General features: G+C 37.8%; 1 protein-coding gene across 4 annotated transcripts; it reads left to right on the forward strand.

Moving 5' to 3' along the window:
- Positions 1-365: 365 nt before the first annotated feature.
- Positions 366-20,300, forward strand: LOC103998035 (tRNA threonylcarbamoyladenosine dehydratase 2). Of its 4 annotated transcripts, none has more exons than XM_065125663.1 (12): positions 366-525; positions 676-740; positions 2,253-2,358; positions 6,123-6,270; positions 8,733-8,945; positions 11,096-11,230; positions 14,124-14,258; positions 14,565-14,780; positions 15,371-15,492; positions 18,481-18,538; positions 19,649-19,764; positions 19,856-20,300. In XM_065125663.1, exons 1-11 carry the CDS (start codon positions 434-436, stop codon positions 19,757-19,759), a joined length of 1,401 nt encoding a protein of 466 aa, XP_064981735.1. In that variant the 5' UTR covers positions 366-433; the 3' UTR covers positions 19,760-19,764; positions 19,856-20,300. The 4 variants fall into 4 exon arrangements, 2 of the variants coding, with proteins under 2 accessions (XP_064981735.1, XP_064981736.1); XM_065125664.1 differs by having other exon boundaries at positions 19,649-19,760; XR_010491271.1 differs by lacking the exon at positions 18,481-18,538.
- The last annotated feature ends 665 nt before the right edge of the window (positions 20,301-20,965 follow it).

Consider the following 20,965-nt stretch of genomic DNA (forward strand, 5'->3'; position numbering starts at 1 on the left):
TTATACAATTAATCATGGAGGTGTTCATGGACCCTTTAGATCCTTAACTAACCTCGCTCTTTTTTTAGTTTATCGACCCCTCACCGTTACCTAATATAATTCAACTCTTGCTACATGAAACTATATATATATATATATATTAGTGGAGTACATGGGCTGGGCCATAACGAAATGTTTGATAACCTCATGCATGAGTCCAACATAGAAAATTTTGTATAATAATAACACTTTCCTCTTTAATTTTGTTCTAAATAATAATAATAATTAGAGACCAGTTGGCCATACACGTTTGGGATCCACTATTGACGTGGCAGAGGCAGTCCACTTCAGCACTTGAAAGAAGCCGCGGGCCCGACATCTGACCCCTAATCCTTTCCTAGGGTTTCTCTGGCGCCCGAAACCCCGACCGCGTCCGACGACGGAGTGGGGGGATATGGCGGGGAGATCGAAGCAGTGGCTCTTGATCGGGGCGGGCGCTATCTTCGGTTCCCTCTCGACTGCCGCTCTCCTCAAGATCCTTTCCAGGTTTCTTGGGCTTTTCTTTCTTCGATTGATCTCGATTTGCACCAATTTGATCGTGTCCTCTGTCCATGTGAAACGCGTTACGATATCGTCTTTTCACCTCACTGCCCACCTCAGTTTTTTCCCTAATGATTTGGTGCTTGTGTATTATAGAAAGGTTGGGAAGCAGCAAATCGAAAGACACTCCACTGACTTTTTGATGCATAATGGCATGAACGGTGCGTTTCTTTCGGTTTGTGGTTTACGGATTCATATGCTCGTTTGCTATTTGGATTCATATCATCATTGAAATTATTCAAATGTTTTACCATATATGGTGGATCATCTAAGTAGCACATCTCATAATTAAAAACTGTCGTATGGGATGTTCGACAACGTGTTTGGCAAGATTCAATACCGGGCCTCAAGACTGTGCCAATGGATATTTATAGGCGGAACCCCTTATTGATCCTTATACACTGACCAATCCATATCTTACTGCTTAGTTTGCTATTGACTTTGACTATACTTTGTTTCATTTTTCTTATTGTTTGTCTTGTTGCTGCTACTAGAGCTACCTTTTCTTTTTTTCGTTATTGCTTCTTCCTCTTTATTGCTTCCTACCTTCTTTATTATTCATGATTATAATAGTTCACTTTTTTTTTTGCACGTGTGCTTTCACCTAAACAGGGCGCATGCTTGGTTGTTATTGTTCATCAGCTATGCTGCTTGTCAAATTGAATTCATCTTTTTGAGTAGCAAAAGCTTTCAAGTCCTCCAGGAAGATTTTAATGGTTTTGACGATTTCTAAGCTATGTCTTTGTTTTTACCCCACTCATATGGCTATTCCTTCCATGCCAAATTGCCCAAAGGGAATTTATAAGCTTCTTCTCCAGGTTATCAAGATGATCAAGCAATCATTTCTGCCAGTTCTTAGTTTAACTTCTTCCTTGATCAATACTGCTAGCTTTAATGCTCCAAGAAACCATAGTTTCTTGATGTTCCTCTGGCCATAAAGCCTTTTGTCTCCTTTTGTCAAGCAACATTGTGGGAGTTGACTAGCCTTATTGATAATATGAAGCATGCATGTCCACCCAAATTCTTGCCCTTTTCTATTTGCTTGGTTAAAATGGACCGCAAAATATCCCAACTTCATTCCCCTCTCTTTAGTTGTTTGCTCTTATATTTATTACTCAGCATTAGTGTTGATCAGACTCAAATTTGCCATAGTTTATTCGTGTTAACACTGAAACTCAAGGATGCTGGTACGAGATATATGGCTCTAACTGTGCCAAACTGAACCAAAAACACTCCTAGTTTTGGTAGAGATCCATGTTCACATGAGATTTGATAATAACGTAGTGTGTTTGTTGCCAACCTGATGCAAACCCCCTTCAGCAGACTTTGACACTGACTGAGTACAAGATTTAACAGTATGCATGTGCTGGTTGAGTTAGTATTCGGAAAGAGAGAACCTAAAATTAGTTCTTCAAGAAATTTCCAACAACTAACACCCGACTATTCAATCTATATTAGTTTGTGTATTTTTTCAGTAGTCTTCAATCATTCTTTATTCTGTGTAGTTTAATAGGACTGCTTAAACAGTATGGTTCTTATGGATTTTTTTACAGAGAAGCCATTTCTCATTTGTGTTCCCTATTGTATGTTGTTTTAATTATCGTAGACACTCGATCATATGTGCAATTTGAATTGTCTGGTAACCCATATTTTTTTTGCGTAACGTTGTATAGGGAAAGAAAATCCAGCTGGAGAAGGCAGAACTGGTTGCCAGGATATTCATAATGGTTTATTGGGTTTTGATTTAGAAGATGAGGTGGTATGTGAGCAACTCACAAGGTGGGACTTGAGTACATTTTCTTATTTCAAAGCTAAAGTAATAGGATTTATATTTGTTGCTGCAATAGAGTTGCACTTACCCATATACTACCAGATGTATGAGTAGCTGTATCAGTGATTGCAAAAGGCGCTCGGGCGCTCGCCTAGGCGCTCGGGCGAGGCGAGGCGAGGCCCGAGCGCCTCGCTAATGTCCCAGGCGACGCGCTTCAAACAGGCGCCGCCTGGGCGCTCGCCCGAGCCCAGGCGCTGGGCGCTTCGGGCGAGCGCCTGGGTAAACCAAGGCGACCGAACCAGAATTTTAGGTCTGGTTTGGTCCTGGTTCGGTTGTTAGTTGGTTCAATCGAACCAACTAAACCGATATAACCCCAACCCTAACCCTAACCCAACACTAACCTGCTGCCGCTGCCGCTCTCGATCCCGATCCCGATCCCGATCGCGATCTTGTCGCTCACTGCCGCTGCTCCCGCTGCCGCTGCTCGCCGCTGTCGCTGCTCGCGCCTCCCGCGAGCCCTCTCGCTGCTCGCGCCTCCTGCGAGCCCTCCCGCTGCTCGCGCCTCCCGCGAGCCCTCTCACTGCTCGCGTCTCCTGCGAGCCCTCCCGCGAGCCTTCCCGCTGCTCACGCCTCCCTCGAGCCCTCCCGCTGCTCGCGCCTCCCGCGAGCCCTCCCGCTGCTCGCGCCTCCCTCGAGCCCTCTCGCTGCTCGCGCCTCCCGCGAGCCCTCTCGCCTCCTGCGAGCCCTCCCGTGAGCCTTCCCGCTGCTCGCGCCTTCCGCTCCCTTTCCCTTTCCCGCTGCCGCTGCCGCCGCTCGCCGCTGCTGCTGCTGTCGCTGCCGCCGCTGCTGCTGTCGCTGCCGCCGCTCGCCGTTGCTTCCTCGTTTCTCCATCAGGCTCAGTATACTCTTAATATTAAGTTTATTTGAATTTTGAAATGATTAATTTTCTGTTAATAGATTAATAATATATTATTTTGATTTTAATGTTAATTTTTATTTATTTGAAATTATTATTATAATTATATTATATATTTTTATAATTTAGATAATTTTAAATAATTATATTATATATTTTTATAATTATATTATATATTTTTATAATTTAGCGCCTCGCTTCGCTCGGGCGTTTGTGGACCTTGGCGCCTTTTGGCGCCTAGCGCTTTTTAAATCACTGAGCTGTATTTCCTAACATATATGTTAATTCTAGTTGTTCTAAACAATTGGTAGAGAATGAACAACTTGTATTAAAAATGTTGGTTCGGAAATAAACTGATTAGTGGGTCATGCTTTCTTATGTTAAATATATCTAAGTTCTTTGAAAATTTCAGCAGTCCAGTGTGGTTTATATACATGAAATACTTGGTATGCCACCCAGTAGAAATATTTTCATCATTTAGGATCCAGCAAGTATTGGATACTATAGAGTGCCTATTGTACATAAATGTTGTGTTGCTTGCCATTTTATCATTTTCAGTCTGGAGTCTGTTATTCTTGAGTTTGTTGCATAACTGATTATTGATTATTTACAAGGTGATCATTCCTTCATAAGGCTAAAATGCAAGAATATTACTAGAATCTTATGAGTGATTTTAATAGGCACTCGGGCGCTCGGGCGAGGTGAGGTGAGGCTTGAGCGCCTCGCTTCATTTCTAGGCGGCGCGCTTCAAAGAGGCGCCACCCGGGCGCTCGCCCGAGCCCAGGCGCCGGGCGTTTCGGGCGAGCTCCCGGGTTAAACCAGGCAACCGAACCATCGTTTTAGGTCTGGTTCGGTCTCCGGTGCTTTAGTTGGTTCAATTGAACTAACTAAACAATCAATATCAGCCTTTTGCTCGCGACTTCTCAACCCTAACCCTGCTCGTTGCTCTCGCTCTCGCTACCGCTGCCACTGTCGTCGCTCGTTGCTCCCGCTCCCACTCTCGCTCCCGCTGCCACTATCGCCGCTCGCTGCTCCTGTTGCCGCTGCCGTTGCTCACTGTTATCACTACCATTGCCGCTGCCAATATCGTCGCTCGCCGCTCTCGTTCCTGCTCCTGCTGCTACTGCTTGCTGCTACCGCTGTCGCTGCTACTGTTGTCGCTCGCCGCTCCTGCTGTTGCTACTCGCTGCTACCCCTGCCGCTGCCATTGTCGTCGCTCGCTGCTCCCACTCCCGCTGCTCGCTGCTACAGTTGTCGCTACCACTGTCGTCGCTCACCGTTGCCACTGTTGTCGCTCGTCGCTCACACTCATGCTGCTCACTACTACCGCTGTCGCTATCGCTGCTCTCAGTTAGCAACCTCGATCTTCCTCTTACTCACTTTTCTCACTTCGTATACTGTTAATAGCAGTGTCTGCCATACCGAATCGTACCGCCCGGTATGGGCGGTATGTACCGGTTCGACAGGCTAGCGGTATGCGGACCGCCCGGTACTGGTCCGCACTGTAGCAGTGCTACAATGCTCGGTACACCGTACCGTACCGGTACCGAGCCCAGGACGAAATACTGGTACGGTACGGTATTGCAAACCTTGGTTAATAGTATATTAACAGTATACTACTAACTGTATACTAGTAACAATATTTTTATTTATTAGATTAATAATATATTATTTTAATTTTAATACTGTTAATTTTTATTTATTTGAAATTATTGTTATTGTTTTGAATTTTTAGATTTTTTTGTTAATGTGATATTGTAATTTTACAAGATTTTCTTAATTTAATATTATATTTTTATTTAAATAATTATATTTATTAATTATATTTATATATTTTTATATTTTATCTCCTCGCTTCGCTCGGGCGAGTGCCTAGGCGAGCGCTTAGCGCCTCAGGCGTTTTTGCACTTTGGCGCCTAGCGTTTTTAAAATCATTGATCTTATCACATGTTTGCTGCTGGCACTGAAAGTTTAATACTAGCGGATAGCATTTTCTGCTTATCTTTCTCCAGCGTCATATAAATAAGCACACCTCTCTTCAAATAGTTTTTTATTTGAAAATATTAGATAATTTTCTTCCTGTCCATCATCTGTGTATTTTAGTGTTCCACTTAAAATTTCTATAATATGAATATCTACACTCTTTTCAAACCCTTAAAGATTACAACATTTATTCACTGCTTGGATGGTTTTAAGTGGTGACAAAAAGAGTAGAATTGTCTGTATGCTGATGTTCTCTTTTTTTATAGAATGTTTTTTCCAGCTTTTCTCATTTCTCTGTTTACCTTGCAAGTGCCACTTGAAGTCTCATAGCCTTTTAAGATATTGAATAATCGAACCAACATTCTCAAAACCGCCAAGATTTGTCCTTACCGGGCCATATTTACTGGTCTGACGCTGAACTGGCATGTGGACCAGTCCTTTTCAGACAACCTGGTTTGATCCGGGCTCTTTATTTTTTCTTATTTAGGGTTTATCCCCCCCGCCTTCTCTCTTGATATCTTTTGCGTCATCTCCATCATAGTGGCTTCTGCCAGTCGCTAGCTTGCTTGACTGCTGTGAATGCTGCCGCCAGACCAACCACCTGGTGCTCCTCCTCCTGCCCCTCTTGGTACCATGGCATGTGCATACCACGTGTTGGTACGCTACCTGACCTCATCACTTAACCGTGATGAATAAATTAGGAATAAGATCAGCATCTTTTTCAATAATTTTTTAGGATACATGACTAAATTACGTTTTGTTTATATTGACATCCTTTCTCTTCATCTTGAACAGTCCATTTTATTCCATTAATTGATTACTTTTGTAAAATTTAATGAGGCCAGTTTCATTATTTCGTTTCTCAATTTTCAGGAATATCCAATTCTTTGGCATTGAATTCCAACAAAAAGTATCGCAGTCATATGTTGTGGTTATTGGCCTTGGTGGAGTTGGTAGTCATGCTGCTGGTATGCTTTTAAGATCTGGTGTTGGTAGGCTCCTACTTGTGGATTTTGATCAGGTACCGTAAGTTATCTGAAAGTTCAAGCAAGGTTTCAAATAAGGATTTAAATTTTTGTTTGGTATGGTTTCTGTGATCGGTTGGACTGGCATGGTACCATTATGTCAGTCAGTATACGAATTTGTTACCATCCGGTGTCATCAGAAAAAAAAAAAAAAGTTAAACACCAATAGGTACCAGCCTACATTGTTTGGTATCGATCCTTGGTTGAACTGCTAACTATTCGTCAGTATATCTGAGGTTTCAAAAACCATTCTAATACCAATTTTGGTTACATATCAAACTTGTATGACACCAAGACACCAAGTGGCATATTGCCTATTCCGTGGTCTCAAATGCCGGTGAGATTTGTATGTACGGAGTGGAATACTGGATTTGGTGACCCATTAAAGCAGTATAATAAGATACCAAGTGGTTTATTGCCTGTACCATGGTTTCAAACACCTGTTAATTTTATATATACCATTCAGTATTTAATAGTCCGACCAAGGGCCGATATGAATCACTTAGTATAGGTCGATATTCATTATATTATTATTTTTCAATGAGATTAGGCAATATGGATCCATATTCTGCCTGACATACCATTAGAACAGCAATCTGACAACCTGGATTATATAGCTCGATATCGGTTGGTATACACTTTATTGTTATTATTTTTCACTGACACTGAGCAACAATACAAATTGGTATATTTGTCCTATACGTTGTCAAATTATACAAATAACTTTTAAAATCTTGGTCCATAATCCTGATACCACTAGAATAATAGTAGAAAAGAAAAACGACAGGATATGAGATTTACAAGTTAGAAACCTTTCCGTTCTTTGCTTAAGGTTGGATGGAGATGGGGCCTCAATGTTGCTCAAAGCCTCACATGAAAGGATACTATTATTTAGCTTGATCTTTTCATGTCCTAAGCAATGTTTGATCTACCACACGAAACGGTACGAAACGGGTGATATGTATTGGTCTCCCCAGATGATTGGTACACGGACCAACTTGTTTTGGACGGTACGTAGGACAAGCTGGTACAAGTGATATATCAGTTGATATGGCCGATATGGTCAAAACTCATGCTGTGATACACGTCGGAACTGGTTGGAATTTGATTGATGCCGACTCAAATCGGGTCAAGTTTGACCCCAATGATCAAATTGACCATTGGGGGCCTCTTTTGGAGGTTTATCCTCTCCCTTCTCCCTTTTTCATTCACTCTCACTCTCATTGACTCCCTCACTTGCACTATCTCACACTCTTGTTTGTGAGAGTTTTTAATTGGCGATTAGTGATAATCAAGCTATTGATTTGGATAAAGTGGGATTTGAACTTGGGATCTAGTGAAAGTTCTCTCCAATTTGAAGTTATTTAACTTCTTTCCATGTTTCATATATCATTTCATATAATTAGAAGTGTATTAAACTATTAATGCATATTTACAAGGATTAAACATGATTAACATCATTTTCTTGTGCTAGTCCTGGTTAGGTCTATTGTCTTCCATTTAGGTCCAAGTTGGGGGTATGTAGGATTAATCATAGCCTTATGCATTTACTTAAGCCTCATATACACTCGATTCTTAATTAAATACAATAAAATTACCAGTGAATTAGGATAAAAAACTTTTAAAAAGATTTTTTTTGTGAATTTTCGACCATTTTCCAGCCTTTTTTCAGAAGACTGTTATGCACTGGCGTACCAATATATATGGTACCGGTATGTACCGGGCCACCCATGGACTGATACCATCTGTCGGCACGGTATGACGGTCCTCGGTCCTAAATCTCTAAATTGAATGCCTTCTAACTGGTCTGGTCCCTTTTAGGATGGTCTAAGCGACACAACTTAAATTGTCCAATCTCCATATGAGTTTTCAGTAAGCAGCTGTTGGTTACTGCTTCTGGTTCTTGACTGGGCTGTAAAAAACCCAGTTAGGCTGGTGCAGTGCAACCAGTATTTAAAAATTGTTCTCATGTACTTTTTCATTCTAAACTATTTCCTTGTATTTTTAGTTTCGGCCTCTCCTTTTGCATGAATTATTGATTTGGTTTTGTGGGATTCTGAATAATAGGGTAGTTGCTGACGTCTCTTGTTCTTCATGTATCTATTTAATATTTCTTACAAGCAAATAAGGGGAAACATAAAGGAAAATGATAATGGTTTAGAAGAAAATGATAGAAGCATTCTTCCGATTGACATATCAAGAGATTGTTTTGTCAAATCAGATCTATGAAAACCAAGGTTGCATGGAGGAAAAGTTACCACTTTGCCAAGGCTGATTCTCTCCCTTTTGTAATTGTCTCTTAAACCAATTTACTTCCACTTTGATACTGATGATGTAACTGCCTTACTTTTATAGCATAGCAACGATTACTTGAATGTTTTGTTTCTTTCAATCTAGATAAGATGACCTTTCTCTGTGTATCTGGAAAATAAAAGAAATCTCGTCTTCATGTCAAAAGGTATCACTGTCATCATTAAATCGCCATGCTGTGGCCAATAGAGATGATGTTGGAACCCCAAAAGCCATTTGCTTGCAAAAGCATTTTGCAGCAATATTTCCAGAGTGCATTGTGGAAGCAAGAGTTCAGCTATATGATCCATCATCTGAGGAGGAAATTCTCTCTGGCCACCCTGATTTTGTTCTTGATTGCATTGACAATATTGACACCAAGGTAATCTTTTGTAAGAAGTGGCAATTTTTGGGCCAATACATGGATTCTATAATTGCATTTTGGTCCCACTTTTCTCATAATATATGCGTTATCAGATGATGTATGCTATCATCATCCATTGATGGGCTTCTTTAAGAAAACCTCCACAGTATGTACTATGGATGCTTTGTTTCTTCTGTAGGTAATACACTTAAACATGCAGACAATGCTTTTCAATTTTTCTTTGGTTTGATCATTTATTTGCACATAATTTTTGTTTCGACATGCCATGTGCGATAAATTTATCTAAGAACAGATTTTATATTTCCTTGTGGAGTTTTTATTTTACTGGCATGAAGGGTGTATAGATATACTTATCTACAGTCATCTTATATTACGGCTCATGATGCTTGAATAATGCCATTTTGTCTTGCATCTCTTGTTATCGTTTGATTTTGTGAACTTTTTCTGGTATTTTTGTTTTTGATGTTATATTTTTTCTTTGTGTGCTATGAGTGGTTTCTATAATTTTTGAATTAATTTTATGATTGTTTTTTGGTTTAACATGCAAATTGCCTTTTGGAAGCTCATTTTCACATAAATTTGAAGCATGGTTACATTCTTCATGTTATTTATACATTTCCAATGTGCAAAAGTTGGTTTAGTGCATCAGTTTCATATTCTTTGGTAGTGAAACTAGATAATTTGCAATATATTCCTAGCTAATGATCATCCTAGAGAGAGAGTAAATTATCTGCAAGTTCTAAAATGGTAACTAAATTGAAACTTAAGGTGGGATACATAGACTTTACTTTATCAGGGCTGTTTGCCAACACACATCTTTTCTTCTGAAGTCTGTCAAGGTGATATTTGAATAAGTCTTACATAACAAAAGTGGCTTATAGAAAAATTTGGTTTTAGAATGGGAGGAGAAAGGAAGACGATCCTTTGCTAACAGCCTAACACATTGTTCTTTGTTGTCCATGCACCAAGAGAGGAGTTCTGAAAGTTTGATAGGGAAAATAATCAAGGAAGGCACTGGATTCTCTACCAATGCCACCACTCTATGGTTCATGCAGATACTTCTGAAATGAACTTGGGAAGTTTTTGGAAAAGTTGCCACTTGTTCATTTTATTTTCAAGATCAAACGATGGAGAATACTTGACAAGGGAAGAGATTAAGCAACCATGGATTCTATGCTTGGTTAACTTCCATGCCTTAAGTCTGCAGTTAATCTAGATTGGTTCTTGTACATCAGAGCCGTTCTGGAATCTGTATATACACCTGAAGATGTTTTTCACCTAATGCTGTAACTTAAGTTTGTTATGAATGTGCACAAGTCAACTACATTGCTATTAACATCTGAGAAGTATATCTCTCCTTATTAAGAGGTCATGAATGAGAAGAGAGAATAAAATACTTGATAATGGCATTCTCTGGTACTGCTGTGCCCACATGCTAATATTTTCTCTAGTCAGTTGCAATTACCAAAGTATACATAGTCATATTAATTTTTGAATTAATGATTGTACTTCAAAGATGGTCAAAAATATGTTGAGCTCATTCATGTCTATATTGTTGGCATATGAGTTGGTATTTCAAGTCATAGTCTATGAAATGTTGTAACTTTGTATTTTTTGGTTTCTTTGCAAACAATTAAGTTAGCAGATTACATGTTAATTCTTTTAGCTCCTTGAGTCACCTTTTATTACGGGCTTCATTTTGGGTTCGTCTTTAGTATTTTGTTTCTAATAAGTTGATCATAAATTTTCATATATGCACTTCATTTGGTTCACCTTATCTGATTATATTATATTGCTCCATAAAATCAAATGTCAAAATTCTCTCGTTGTTGGAACTTGACATATGATTCTATCTTGGTTAAGGGAAAAAATTGAAATGCTAGTTTGAGATGCTACTATTACATATTCAGTTTTCAGATCTACAGAGCTGAACTGATTAGTTCCTGATTAGATTCATTATCCACATACAATAGTCTTTAGAAAACAATTAAAATGAGAAACTGCTATTGAATTTGGAAGATGATGATAAAATTTCAGTCACAAAGTATTGATCTAATGGGCATACTACTTGGGTGACAGTCACTGTAATATAAGGTTATAAATTGGAAATTCTTTTTTCCTCTGGGCTGATTACTTTTATCTAACAGGTTGCTCTTCTTGCTGCTTGTGTACGTAGAGGTCTGAAGGTTCTTTCTGCAATGGGTGCCGGTGCTAGAGCTGATCCAACACGAATTCGTGTTGCAGATTTAAGGCAGTCAACCAATGACCCACTGTCTCGAGCGGTAATAGTCTTCTGTGTTCTCTTTAATTTTCTCTGTTGAATTTTTTTCTCTTTTCTTTGTCTACCAGTTCAACTGGCGTTATATAAAATTATAAATGCAAGTTGGATGGCGAAGCACATTGTATCTTGTTGAGTTGTTTTTTGGAGTTCTTTGTGTTTCATGAACCTTTGTTAGGCAGTACTCAGATATTTTTTCCAAAATTTCACATTATTCACATCCTAGTGTTTGGCTGGTGAACGAGATTTTAAATCCGAATAATTTCCCACCTCGGAATACTTTAGGTAGCATTTGGTTGTGCTTGGGATTGGACTCAGATTCAGCTGGACTTGGAATGGGAGTGACCAAATCTGGCAACATTCATAAACACAAGGGCTGGTATTTGAATCCTTTCATCATGTTTGGTTTATATATTATGAGTTTATATTGTTAAGTATATAAAAATCAATATATAATATATATTATTATGTTATATTTTAATATAATTTTTATTATTTTTTTGGATTTTGTATGTTTTGTATCATGTTATATTTATTGGTCTCTAATATGATTCACAGAATGGTCCTGCTTGTTAGCAATGTATGCTTAGTTTTAATACACAATGGTATAAGTCAAACTGCACTAAAAGAGATCCGTATTTTGGAAGATCATGTTAGTGGGGCTCTCCTTGGTTGATGAACTTTTACTCCTTTCCCTTTTTTCATAATATTCTTTTTACAATTACATTGTACTCTTTTTCTTGTTATATTATATTGTAGTTTATTTATATTTTGATAATATTTTTATTTTGGTACAACTTTTTTATTTTACTACTGTTGATGTTATATAACTTGAAAATTATTAATTTATTCTTATATATTTATCTAATACATGTTGACATTTATCTCATTGTACATTTATTTTATTTTAGTTTTATATCAGACTTATGTTGGTCCTCGACCAGACTGGCATATCTCTAGTAAAAGAACTGAGATAGTATGCTGACACATGCTGTGGCATGTCTGAAACCCTAGAAAACCTCAAATTTGAAGGTGTTTCCTGCCTTATTAGAGATTAATACGGATGATTCATATAATTCAAGTGGTTGAAGTCTCAAAATCAAGGTTTGCGATTTCGAATCGTACTGCTTGTACTGGGCGGTCCACTCGATAGAGCGGCTTAGCTGCGGTGAGGTTGAGGGAGAAGCATCGAAGAAGGAAGAAGAAGGAGAGGGCGTTTAAAGAAGAGGGAGAATCGGGAGAACCTCGGCGCGAACTTGTTTCCACGCCTGTTCTTGATCCCGACCCGGCGCCGTCCTCCCTTGATGATCCCGATCCAGGAGGTAACGACGAGGAGAGTAGTAAAGAGGAGGATCTGGAGGCATAGGGATCAGTGGAGGCGGCGGCTAGAGCAGCGGAAGAGGCGGTCTTCATCGCCTCGTCTACAACTCTACGACCTTCTTCTTCGCTGCGCTCTTCGCTGAAGGCCGGAGACCTCTACGGCCTTCGATGTCTTCTTCTCCGAATGCCGCAAATGACGTGACGAGGAGAAGAGGAGGAGGCGACATCGTCGAGGCTGCATACGCCGTTTTTCTATATATATATATATGTAGTTGTACTGCTCGGTACAACGTACTGTACCGAGCAAAGCTCAATACACCGGTACGGTACAAAATTTCAAACCTTGCTCAAAACAACATATATTAAATTGAAGCATGTAACAAAAAAGAAATATAGGTAGGGGAAGTAAAGAGCACAATCATATATTGTAATACACAAATAAGTTATAATAATATCATGTACCTCTTCCTTTTCACCTAAACTATCGGCATGATTCTATGGTGGGTGGGTTGGGATTATTGAGCTAAATGTGAGGTTCAGATTTTCCTAATTTTGAGGAAAGATTCTATCAGAAGATTCAGAACTTCAATTCCAACGTTCTCCTTAAGATGAGTTTCTCCTTCAACTAAATCTTGAATTTGGAAGAGATTTGGGAAGCTTGGAGAGAAACTAGATGAGGGAAGGGAATGAAGGAGCGAGGGAGGGAGGGAGGGAGGGGGCAGTCACAGTTGACCCCTAGTGCTGATCTATGTTTTTCCTCTTTTTTCAGAAACTATGAAGTAATGGAAGTTATTCTTTTCCTTGTGTTTGAGACCATTTCCTGGTATGGAACAATATATATGATTTGTGCTTTATATGACATGCATCAATTAAGTGCTTTTCACATTGATGTATGTCTAAACTAGCTTGGTTCCATTCTGGTAACATTGCTTGTAACAAGGGAATCTATTTTAGATGAACTGCGATGTTTCTAGCATTAGGACGGCATCAACAAGTATATTGGAATATTCTAACCAATGTTTGTTTTTGTGAAATGCAAATTTTAACTATCTCCACTAATGTTTGCTACTAGGATAATGATTTTGACGCATTAACCTAAGAGATCTTAAGTACTTATTCCTTGTTTTGACCATATTTTATATTTTGTTTATGATAGACAGCTTATATTATCCACAACTAGTTTGACAATAGAAGTTTTTATCAAGGTTCGCCGTACCGTACCGTACCGGCGTTTCGACCCGGGCTCGATACCGGTACGGTACGGTATACCGCTCGGTACACCCAGGTGTACCGAGCGGTACACTCACGTGTACCGAGCACTGTACACTGCTACAGTGTTACTGTATACTGCTACAGTGTCGGTACGGTACGGAGCGGTCCGCGTACCGCTGGCCCGTCGGACCGGTATGTACCGCCCGTACCGGGCGGTACAGTCCGGTACGGCAAACCTTGGTTTTTATCATACTTTTGTAGTTAACCAGTTCTCCCCATTCTTTTTTCTATATTTCTTGAGACAGGCAGAAAATCCTGCCAGGATTTGACCATTCTGAAATAATTTTATCCATTGTTGTTTAAAGGTGAGATACCGTTTGAGAAAAGACCATGGGATAGAGGGTGGAATACCTGTAGTATTTTCTTTGGAGAAGCCAAAAGTGAAGCTGCTTCCTTTTAAAAGTGTAAGTGGAGAAGAAGAAAACCCATCAGATTATCAGGTTAGGAAATTCATATATGTCTTTATTTCTTTTTTTGATTGTATATTTGATTCTGATAGTGCATGATACATGTTGTTATGTTTACCAAGAACTACAAAGGAAATCATTTATTTGGAACTTAGAAGTTGGAAGATGTGATAATGTATAATATCACACTATTCAGCTCATAGCCAACAATAGATGCTCACTTTTATCAGTTATAATGATTTGAATATTTCTCCTAGGCAGTTACGGTAGCTGCAGTTTATTGTTGTAGGCAAAGTTTACACTCTTGATTCTCTAACTTCAATTGAACTTTGATGCCAGATAGTTCCAGGTTTCAGGGTCCGTATCATTCCTGTTCTGGGTACAATTCCTGCAATTTTTGGGCAAGTGATGGCGTCGTATGTTGTGACTCAGCTCTCAGGATTGTATGTTCAAACTGAACCAGTGGTTAATATGGATATAGATCATTATCGGATTCTTCATAACCGCCTTCTTGAGCATGAGGAGATAATTTATGGCTCAGCCACTCAAGTTATGGTATGATAGCCATGAGGAAATGTTTTTATATTTTATCTGTTCTGTAGTTAGTAATCCAATTTTCATAAATGTGGTAATATATGGTAGATTATTCAAAATCTAGGATTTGGTGCAATCTCTGCTTGCTATTTGGAACAATCCAGAAACTTTTGATTCGTATCAATGAAGTATATAAAGAATTAAATATGAATATATTAGAGAGGAAAACATGGAAGAGGGGACACAAAGAGGTGTCGATCACGTTGGAATGGTGATGAAAAAGGACACAGTGATATTCCCTTGTGTACTCGTCCCTTCTTTACAATTCATTATTCTCTGCTAAATTTAGTATGAGTGGCCATCTCTCTAGACAGTCTTTATGAACTCGTTCCTTAAATACTTGGGTTTTATGAGTAAGGCCTACAATGATCACTCGTTCCCTAAATACTTGGGTTTTCTTTTGTTTAAACATGGCTGCAAACTATAGAAAGCTCCAGTCTTTCTTCTTTCTCTTAGGATGTAAGGTTTAATATCCCATCTTTTCTCTAAATAGTCTATGAATTATCCTGAGTCCTTCTAGCATACCTCAATTTTTATTAATGAAATTTAAGGTTGATGTTGAAGAAGTAATGTATGTCGTCAAAGAGTTGTGGCATGGAAGAAGTGCAAGAGATCAATCTAAAGATGTTGGTCGCAAAATGTGGCGGTCTGTTAATGAGTTAATGCTTGTAAGGTATGTATGATTGCTTGATATCTTTTTACTTGAGTTCTAAGTATTTGAGATTCTACTTGTGTTTCTTTGCTTTGTCTTTGATCTCCAAATATTTGAGTAAGCTAGAATCTGTCATATTAATTTATTTTACATGAGTTATTTTTCTTTTACCAATTGATTTTTCAATGTTATGAATAATGCTTTAATTAAGAAACTTTATGATAAATTTATCACTATTTTTGTTAAAGATCAAAAGTTGTTTCATATGTCAGTCAAAGATACTGTTTGTTGTGCTGTTGTCACCACTCATTGTAAAAAATATATGCCAACTTTGCGGAAATCAAACTTTTTAGTTATTTTGATGGATATGTTGCTGGAGTTACTCATACAATTTCTTCAATCAATTGGATCATTAAAATTATTTCAAACAAATTATATTGTGTATGACGTAGATATTAACGTCTTTTAGTTTGAAACTGATTCTTGGAGATTCTCCTAGTACAAGATCCAACCCACATAGGTAATTTTTCATTTCTGGAAATGTGGATTGTGAGCTAATCCTTCAAATATGTGTGCAACTTGCATCATCGGAACATAGTTTATCTGAAATGCACAAGTGTTGGGAGCAGTCCATATATTTTTCTCTCAAGAGCACCAAATTGTGTGGATGGAGGCGTAATATAGTTAAGGAGCATTTATCAAGTCTTCATTATTGCTTAAGAAAGAAGTGGAAGAACTAAAACACACTTAAGCTGTTCTTTACATAATGTTTGTACTTTGTACTTATAAATTTATAATCACCAAGTATAGCCAACTGGAAGTGATGCTTGAAATACCATTGAGTATTTCCTTAACCACAAAGCTCGACCATTGTTCTTTTAGCACATGTGATATATGACATGTAATCTCCGTGGACATAATTATAATCCCACTTGATGAAAAAAGGCTTTACCTTTTTTTGTTGACAGTACACCTCACTGCACAGTTTTGGTAACCAATTCATGAAAGAAAAGGGTTGAATGGGACATATAGAAAATTTTGGTTTGGAGTGATTCATTTTCTCAATTTGTTGGATTCATCCTTATGTAGAGTGTCTGGAGCATCTCTAGATATATGACATTTCATAGGAAGGCCTTGTGTAGGGAGGGAGGTAGAGGGAGCATATCTAGCTTGTTGGCATTATTCGTGTATTATCCACATTGCTGCTATTGGAGCAAATTGTACAACCACCTACCAAGGAAGTTGAATAATTATGGAGTTGTGGCTACTGGGTCCAGCAGCGGTCAGAGAGATTTGCAAGTGGTGGCCACTGAAAGATAAAGACTTCGAGGTCGGGAGACCATGACATAATCAAGTTGTAATTTCTAGGTATTAGGATAACAGGTGCATACAAAGTTGTAGGATCCCATTGATCCATTGGTAAAATCTTCCTCCTAAGGCAATTGACACCTGTTACTTAAGTTATATGACATAGTTTGTCCAATTCAATTTGGTTTGGTTGTCTTCTGTTTCTACTGTATGTAGACTGAAGTCAAACAAAAACTTAACTGACTTTTTGAAGAAACTGTATTTACTATTTAGCAACTTGATCTGTAAACTCCACTCATTTAGTTTCTCAATTTGTTTTCTCCACCTGACTGCTGTATTTGTGTTACTAAGTTGGAAATTTATCAAATGTTTAAGGTATGTGACTTTTAGTGTTACATTTTGGACTTTTATAACTCTTAGAATCAGGTTCTTGGCCAGGCATAAAGGCTTTGTTGAAAAGCATAGTTCACATTATTGTCTGGTTTTAATATGATATTCCCTGCCTTTATGGTATTATCTAGGACTGATATGATATTGGGTCATTTTTTGGTTTTATAGGAATAAGTTTGATCAGAATTGACCAGAATCCATTAAAATTGACCAGAGTTGGCTGATTGTTTAACAATTTTGACACCCTCAAAATAATAATACAATAGAAGAAAAGTAAAGCGTATAAGAGCTGAAGTGGAAGAAAGGCAAAAAAGAAACCTATGACTTTGTCTGTGAGATGAAGCTGACACTGCTATTGTATTATTTGATATTTGCCACAATAATTTCTGGAACCATTTTGATCGTTATCAATCACCATTGTTGCAATTCTCATCCGTAGCCAGTAAAAAAGAGAGAATGATGTCCAGAGAAAAAAGAGGAGGGCAAAGTGCAACCCTTATCTTTGGAAACAGATCCATGATAACAGAATTAGATCTCACAATGAATCTGGAATTTTATAATACTCTTTTTCAAATATGGTTTTTCTTTATCCGAAATATATTTCTAACAATTCATGGACTTCATGATTAGAGAAGTTTCTGGCTACAATGAGGTTCATCAAGTGGATAAATCTTGAGTTGTGTATGATATCTATCTAAAAATTCTTTACTACGTTAATATGTTCGTACAATATGATCAATGCTAAATTATTTTCTTGGCTGATTCTCATCCCATTGATTCAAATCCAATTGGTCCTGCCTATCCCATATGTATAGTCCCTAGTTGATGTTGATACAGATAATGGTCTTTGAAATTAAGCTGAAAATATTCCTAAATGTTGTATATACCTTTTGTATGAATGTGCTTGCATAAAATGGAAAATGAGGTAGATTTTTCAATAAATTCACAGAAAATCTATAAGTAACATTTTTTAAAATTTTAGTGATTTTCATGAGGATTCTCTCTTTCTGAAACTACAGTAGTTAGAATTCTCGATGGAGCCTGACATATCTTTGTTGCATGTTACTGTTCTTGGCATCTATATTTTCAGCCATAGCATGACATTTTGTTGCTTTCGATAACAATAGTTAAACAAATGTTTCGCTATTCTGCTTTCATTTTTGACTGCACAGCTGTTTCCTAGTAAATAGAAATTGCATCTTGGACTGCAAATTTAATACAAGGCTCCTCCAAATCTCAATTTTTGACATGTAAGCTGTTGGAAATTTGATTTTTATTGATGATCATGTAGTAAATAAGTAAATTTTCCAGGTGGGACAAATCAAAACCAGCTACAATTTCAAACTTGATACTTCTGAAACTTAACGAGGTAATATTTTTGTATGATATATGTGAGATGTAAAATCCAAGTGGTTTTCTTTAAGGTGCAATCTCCACATCCAATAGAACTTGAAGCTTTATGCATCTTTTTGATGTTTTATTCTCATTAATGTGCATAAGGAGCTATGGTAATAACATGGAGGTACCTGATATATCCCAATAATATAAAAATAGATTCACTGAACAAGCTTGGAAAATCCTTAAACACCAATTTTTAGATTAAAAAATTTATGCAATTTTGCTCAAGTACAATTTAAATCACAATTATGTGAATAATTGCTTCCATATATTATAACGGATAATTGCTATGTTAAGAAATTTGATGGCAATGGATGGATATGTTGCTTTTGATCTGCTCTAAACTATACTTTGGAGGACATGAAAAAATAAATTCTTTATTAGTTTTGAAGATTCGAAGAAAGGTCAAATTGATGATGCTGCTGTGATAATTTGTTACAGACCAATGAAAAATGTACATGAATAAGTAGGGCTTCGTGCTAAGGAAAATAATATAAGTAAGATGCATGGACTATAACTTCATGAAGATCCACAGGATACTTGGACTGAAATTGATAAGATATCAAGTAGAAATCTAGATGCAGATTTGCTTATTGAAGGTAATTATTCTTTGCTAATTAAGACTGCAGTAGTTGATGACCGGGCATATACAACCATCTCTTTTTGTCACAAATATGTTCATGAAGAAAGCAGAATGTATAAGTGCATTATTTAGAGGCCATTTTTTTTTGGGTAAAGCAACATGGCCCCATTTCCATCTATTGTTTGTGGTGAGGCATGCCAAAATGGTTCTTTATTTATGTTAATTTTGTTCAAAATATATCTCCTCTCTCATTGATTATGGGATTATCCTTTGGGTTACTATATGCACAAAAGTTGGTACAGATCTAGCTGGTAAACCGGCCAATACTTAATAATTTTGATGTGCTGCTCTGCTGCTATGGTAAAGCAAGTAACCTATTAGAGAACTTTCATTCTTATCCACCTTTGGCTAGTGTTCAATTTTGTTTTCTTTAAGATGTATTTGCTTCCCATGTTTCCCATCCATTCAGACCAATAAGCAGCTTTCTGGTTTGCGCAGGTAGATGCACATGAATCTACAACTATAGACCATATAAAGGGGGAAGAACCTGAATTCTATTCCATGGTGACCAGTGTGCTGAATCGGACTGCAATGGATTTTGGTCTATGATGTTGGTATATTTTTGCAAGCGCTTTTAGTGCTTTGTTTTCCATATATTTATAGCTAGGAATAAATTGGTTATGATACTATTGGTTCTGCTCATAGAAACACATGCGGTGACAGTGCCAACAAAAGAGACCAAACTGCAACTTGGTGCACCTTATCCTAGATGCAAGTCTATCCTGTTTGGTCAGTCAAGAATCTAGTCAGAAGCTTGAGATATCGAGGTCCTAACGGAGCATTGCAAATTTTGGCATGTAGCAAATCAGCAGTCAGCTACAGTGATCCACCTGCACAATATCATGATCCATTGGATCTTGCCAAAACTAACAGTCCAATTTAAGTGAATGTAATGTTAGAAGGGAAGATTCAGATGGGTTCCTGTCGATGTCATTTACTTGCCTATGTGCTTCAATATTTTTTTATTTTGGGGGTGCATATGTGCAAGACCATGACCATCTTTAGTTCAGCTTAAATTTAGATGAGCTATAGATCGTTTTCTTGTCACAGAGTTACTTTTCTCAAAGAATCACAGTACTTTTTCTTTTTATTGATGGGAAACTTTTGTTTTCTTCATTTATTTTGTCAAACTGGCACCTAATTTAGTACTGTATTTGCCAACAATTGCAGCCTTAAATTCCTTTTTTTTTGCCAGGTTAGTGGTTTATCGAATTGCCATTCCCCATTAATCCTCTCTTGTGAGGAAGGAGGCCCCAAATAAGAGACTGTTTTTGTTTAGGAACATTGTCAACTTGCTAACCTAACACTCTGCCATGCCGAGGGGGTTTTAGTTGGGAATGTTAATAGGTAAGACCTCCTTCGATCTTTATCTAATTTATACATAGATCATACTAGTCCTTAAGCTTACTTGGATCTCTTTTTTGACTTTGTTTTCATGTATTTGGGTTGGGTAGGCACGGGTTCACAGTCTCACTGTCATGGGAAATGTTAATTTACTAGTTTGGTACATCATTCATGTGTTTTTGTTGTTCTTTTTCTCGTTTGCCTTTGGTCTTTATTTCATGTTCATCTTAGCCCACTTATGCCTCACATGGTGTTATTACCTTACGTTCTGATGTTTAATTTGAACGAATTCTTTTCTGACACGTCAAATGTAAGAAATTAAGGAACACCCAAATATACAAAGAAAACAAGAAATTAAGTCTTTCTTTCTTTTTATTTCCGAAGAGAGATAGAAAGAAAAGTGAGAGGGTG

The sequence above is a fragment of the Musa acuminata genome, chromosome BXJ2-9 (genome assembly GCF_036884655.1).
Source record: "Musa acuminata AAA Group cultivar baxijiao chromosome BXJ2-9, Cavendish_Baxijiao_AAA, whole genome shotgun sequence".
NCBI classification, from domain to species: Eukaryota; Viridiplantae; Streptophyta; class Magnoliopsida; order Zingiberales; family Musaceae; genus Musa; species Musa acuminata.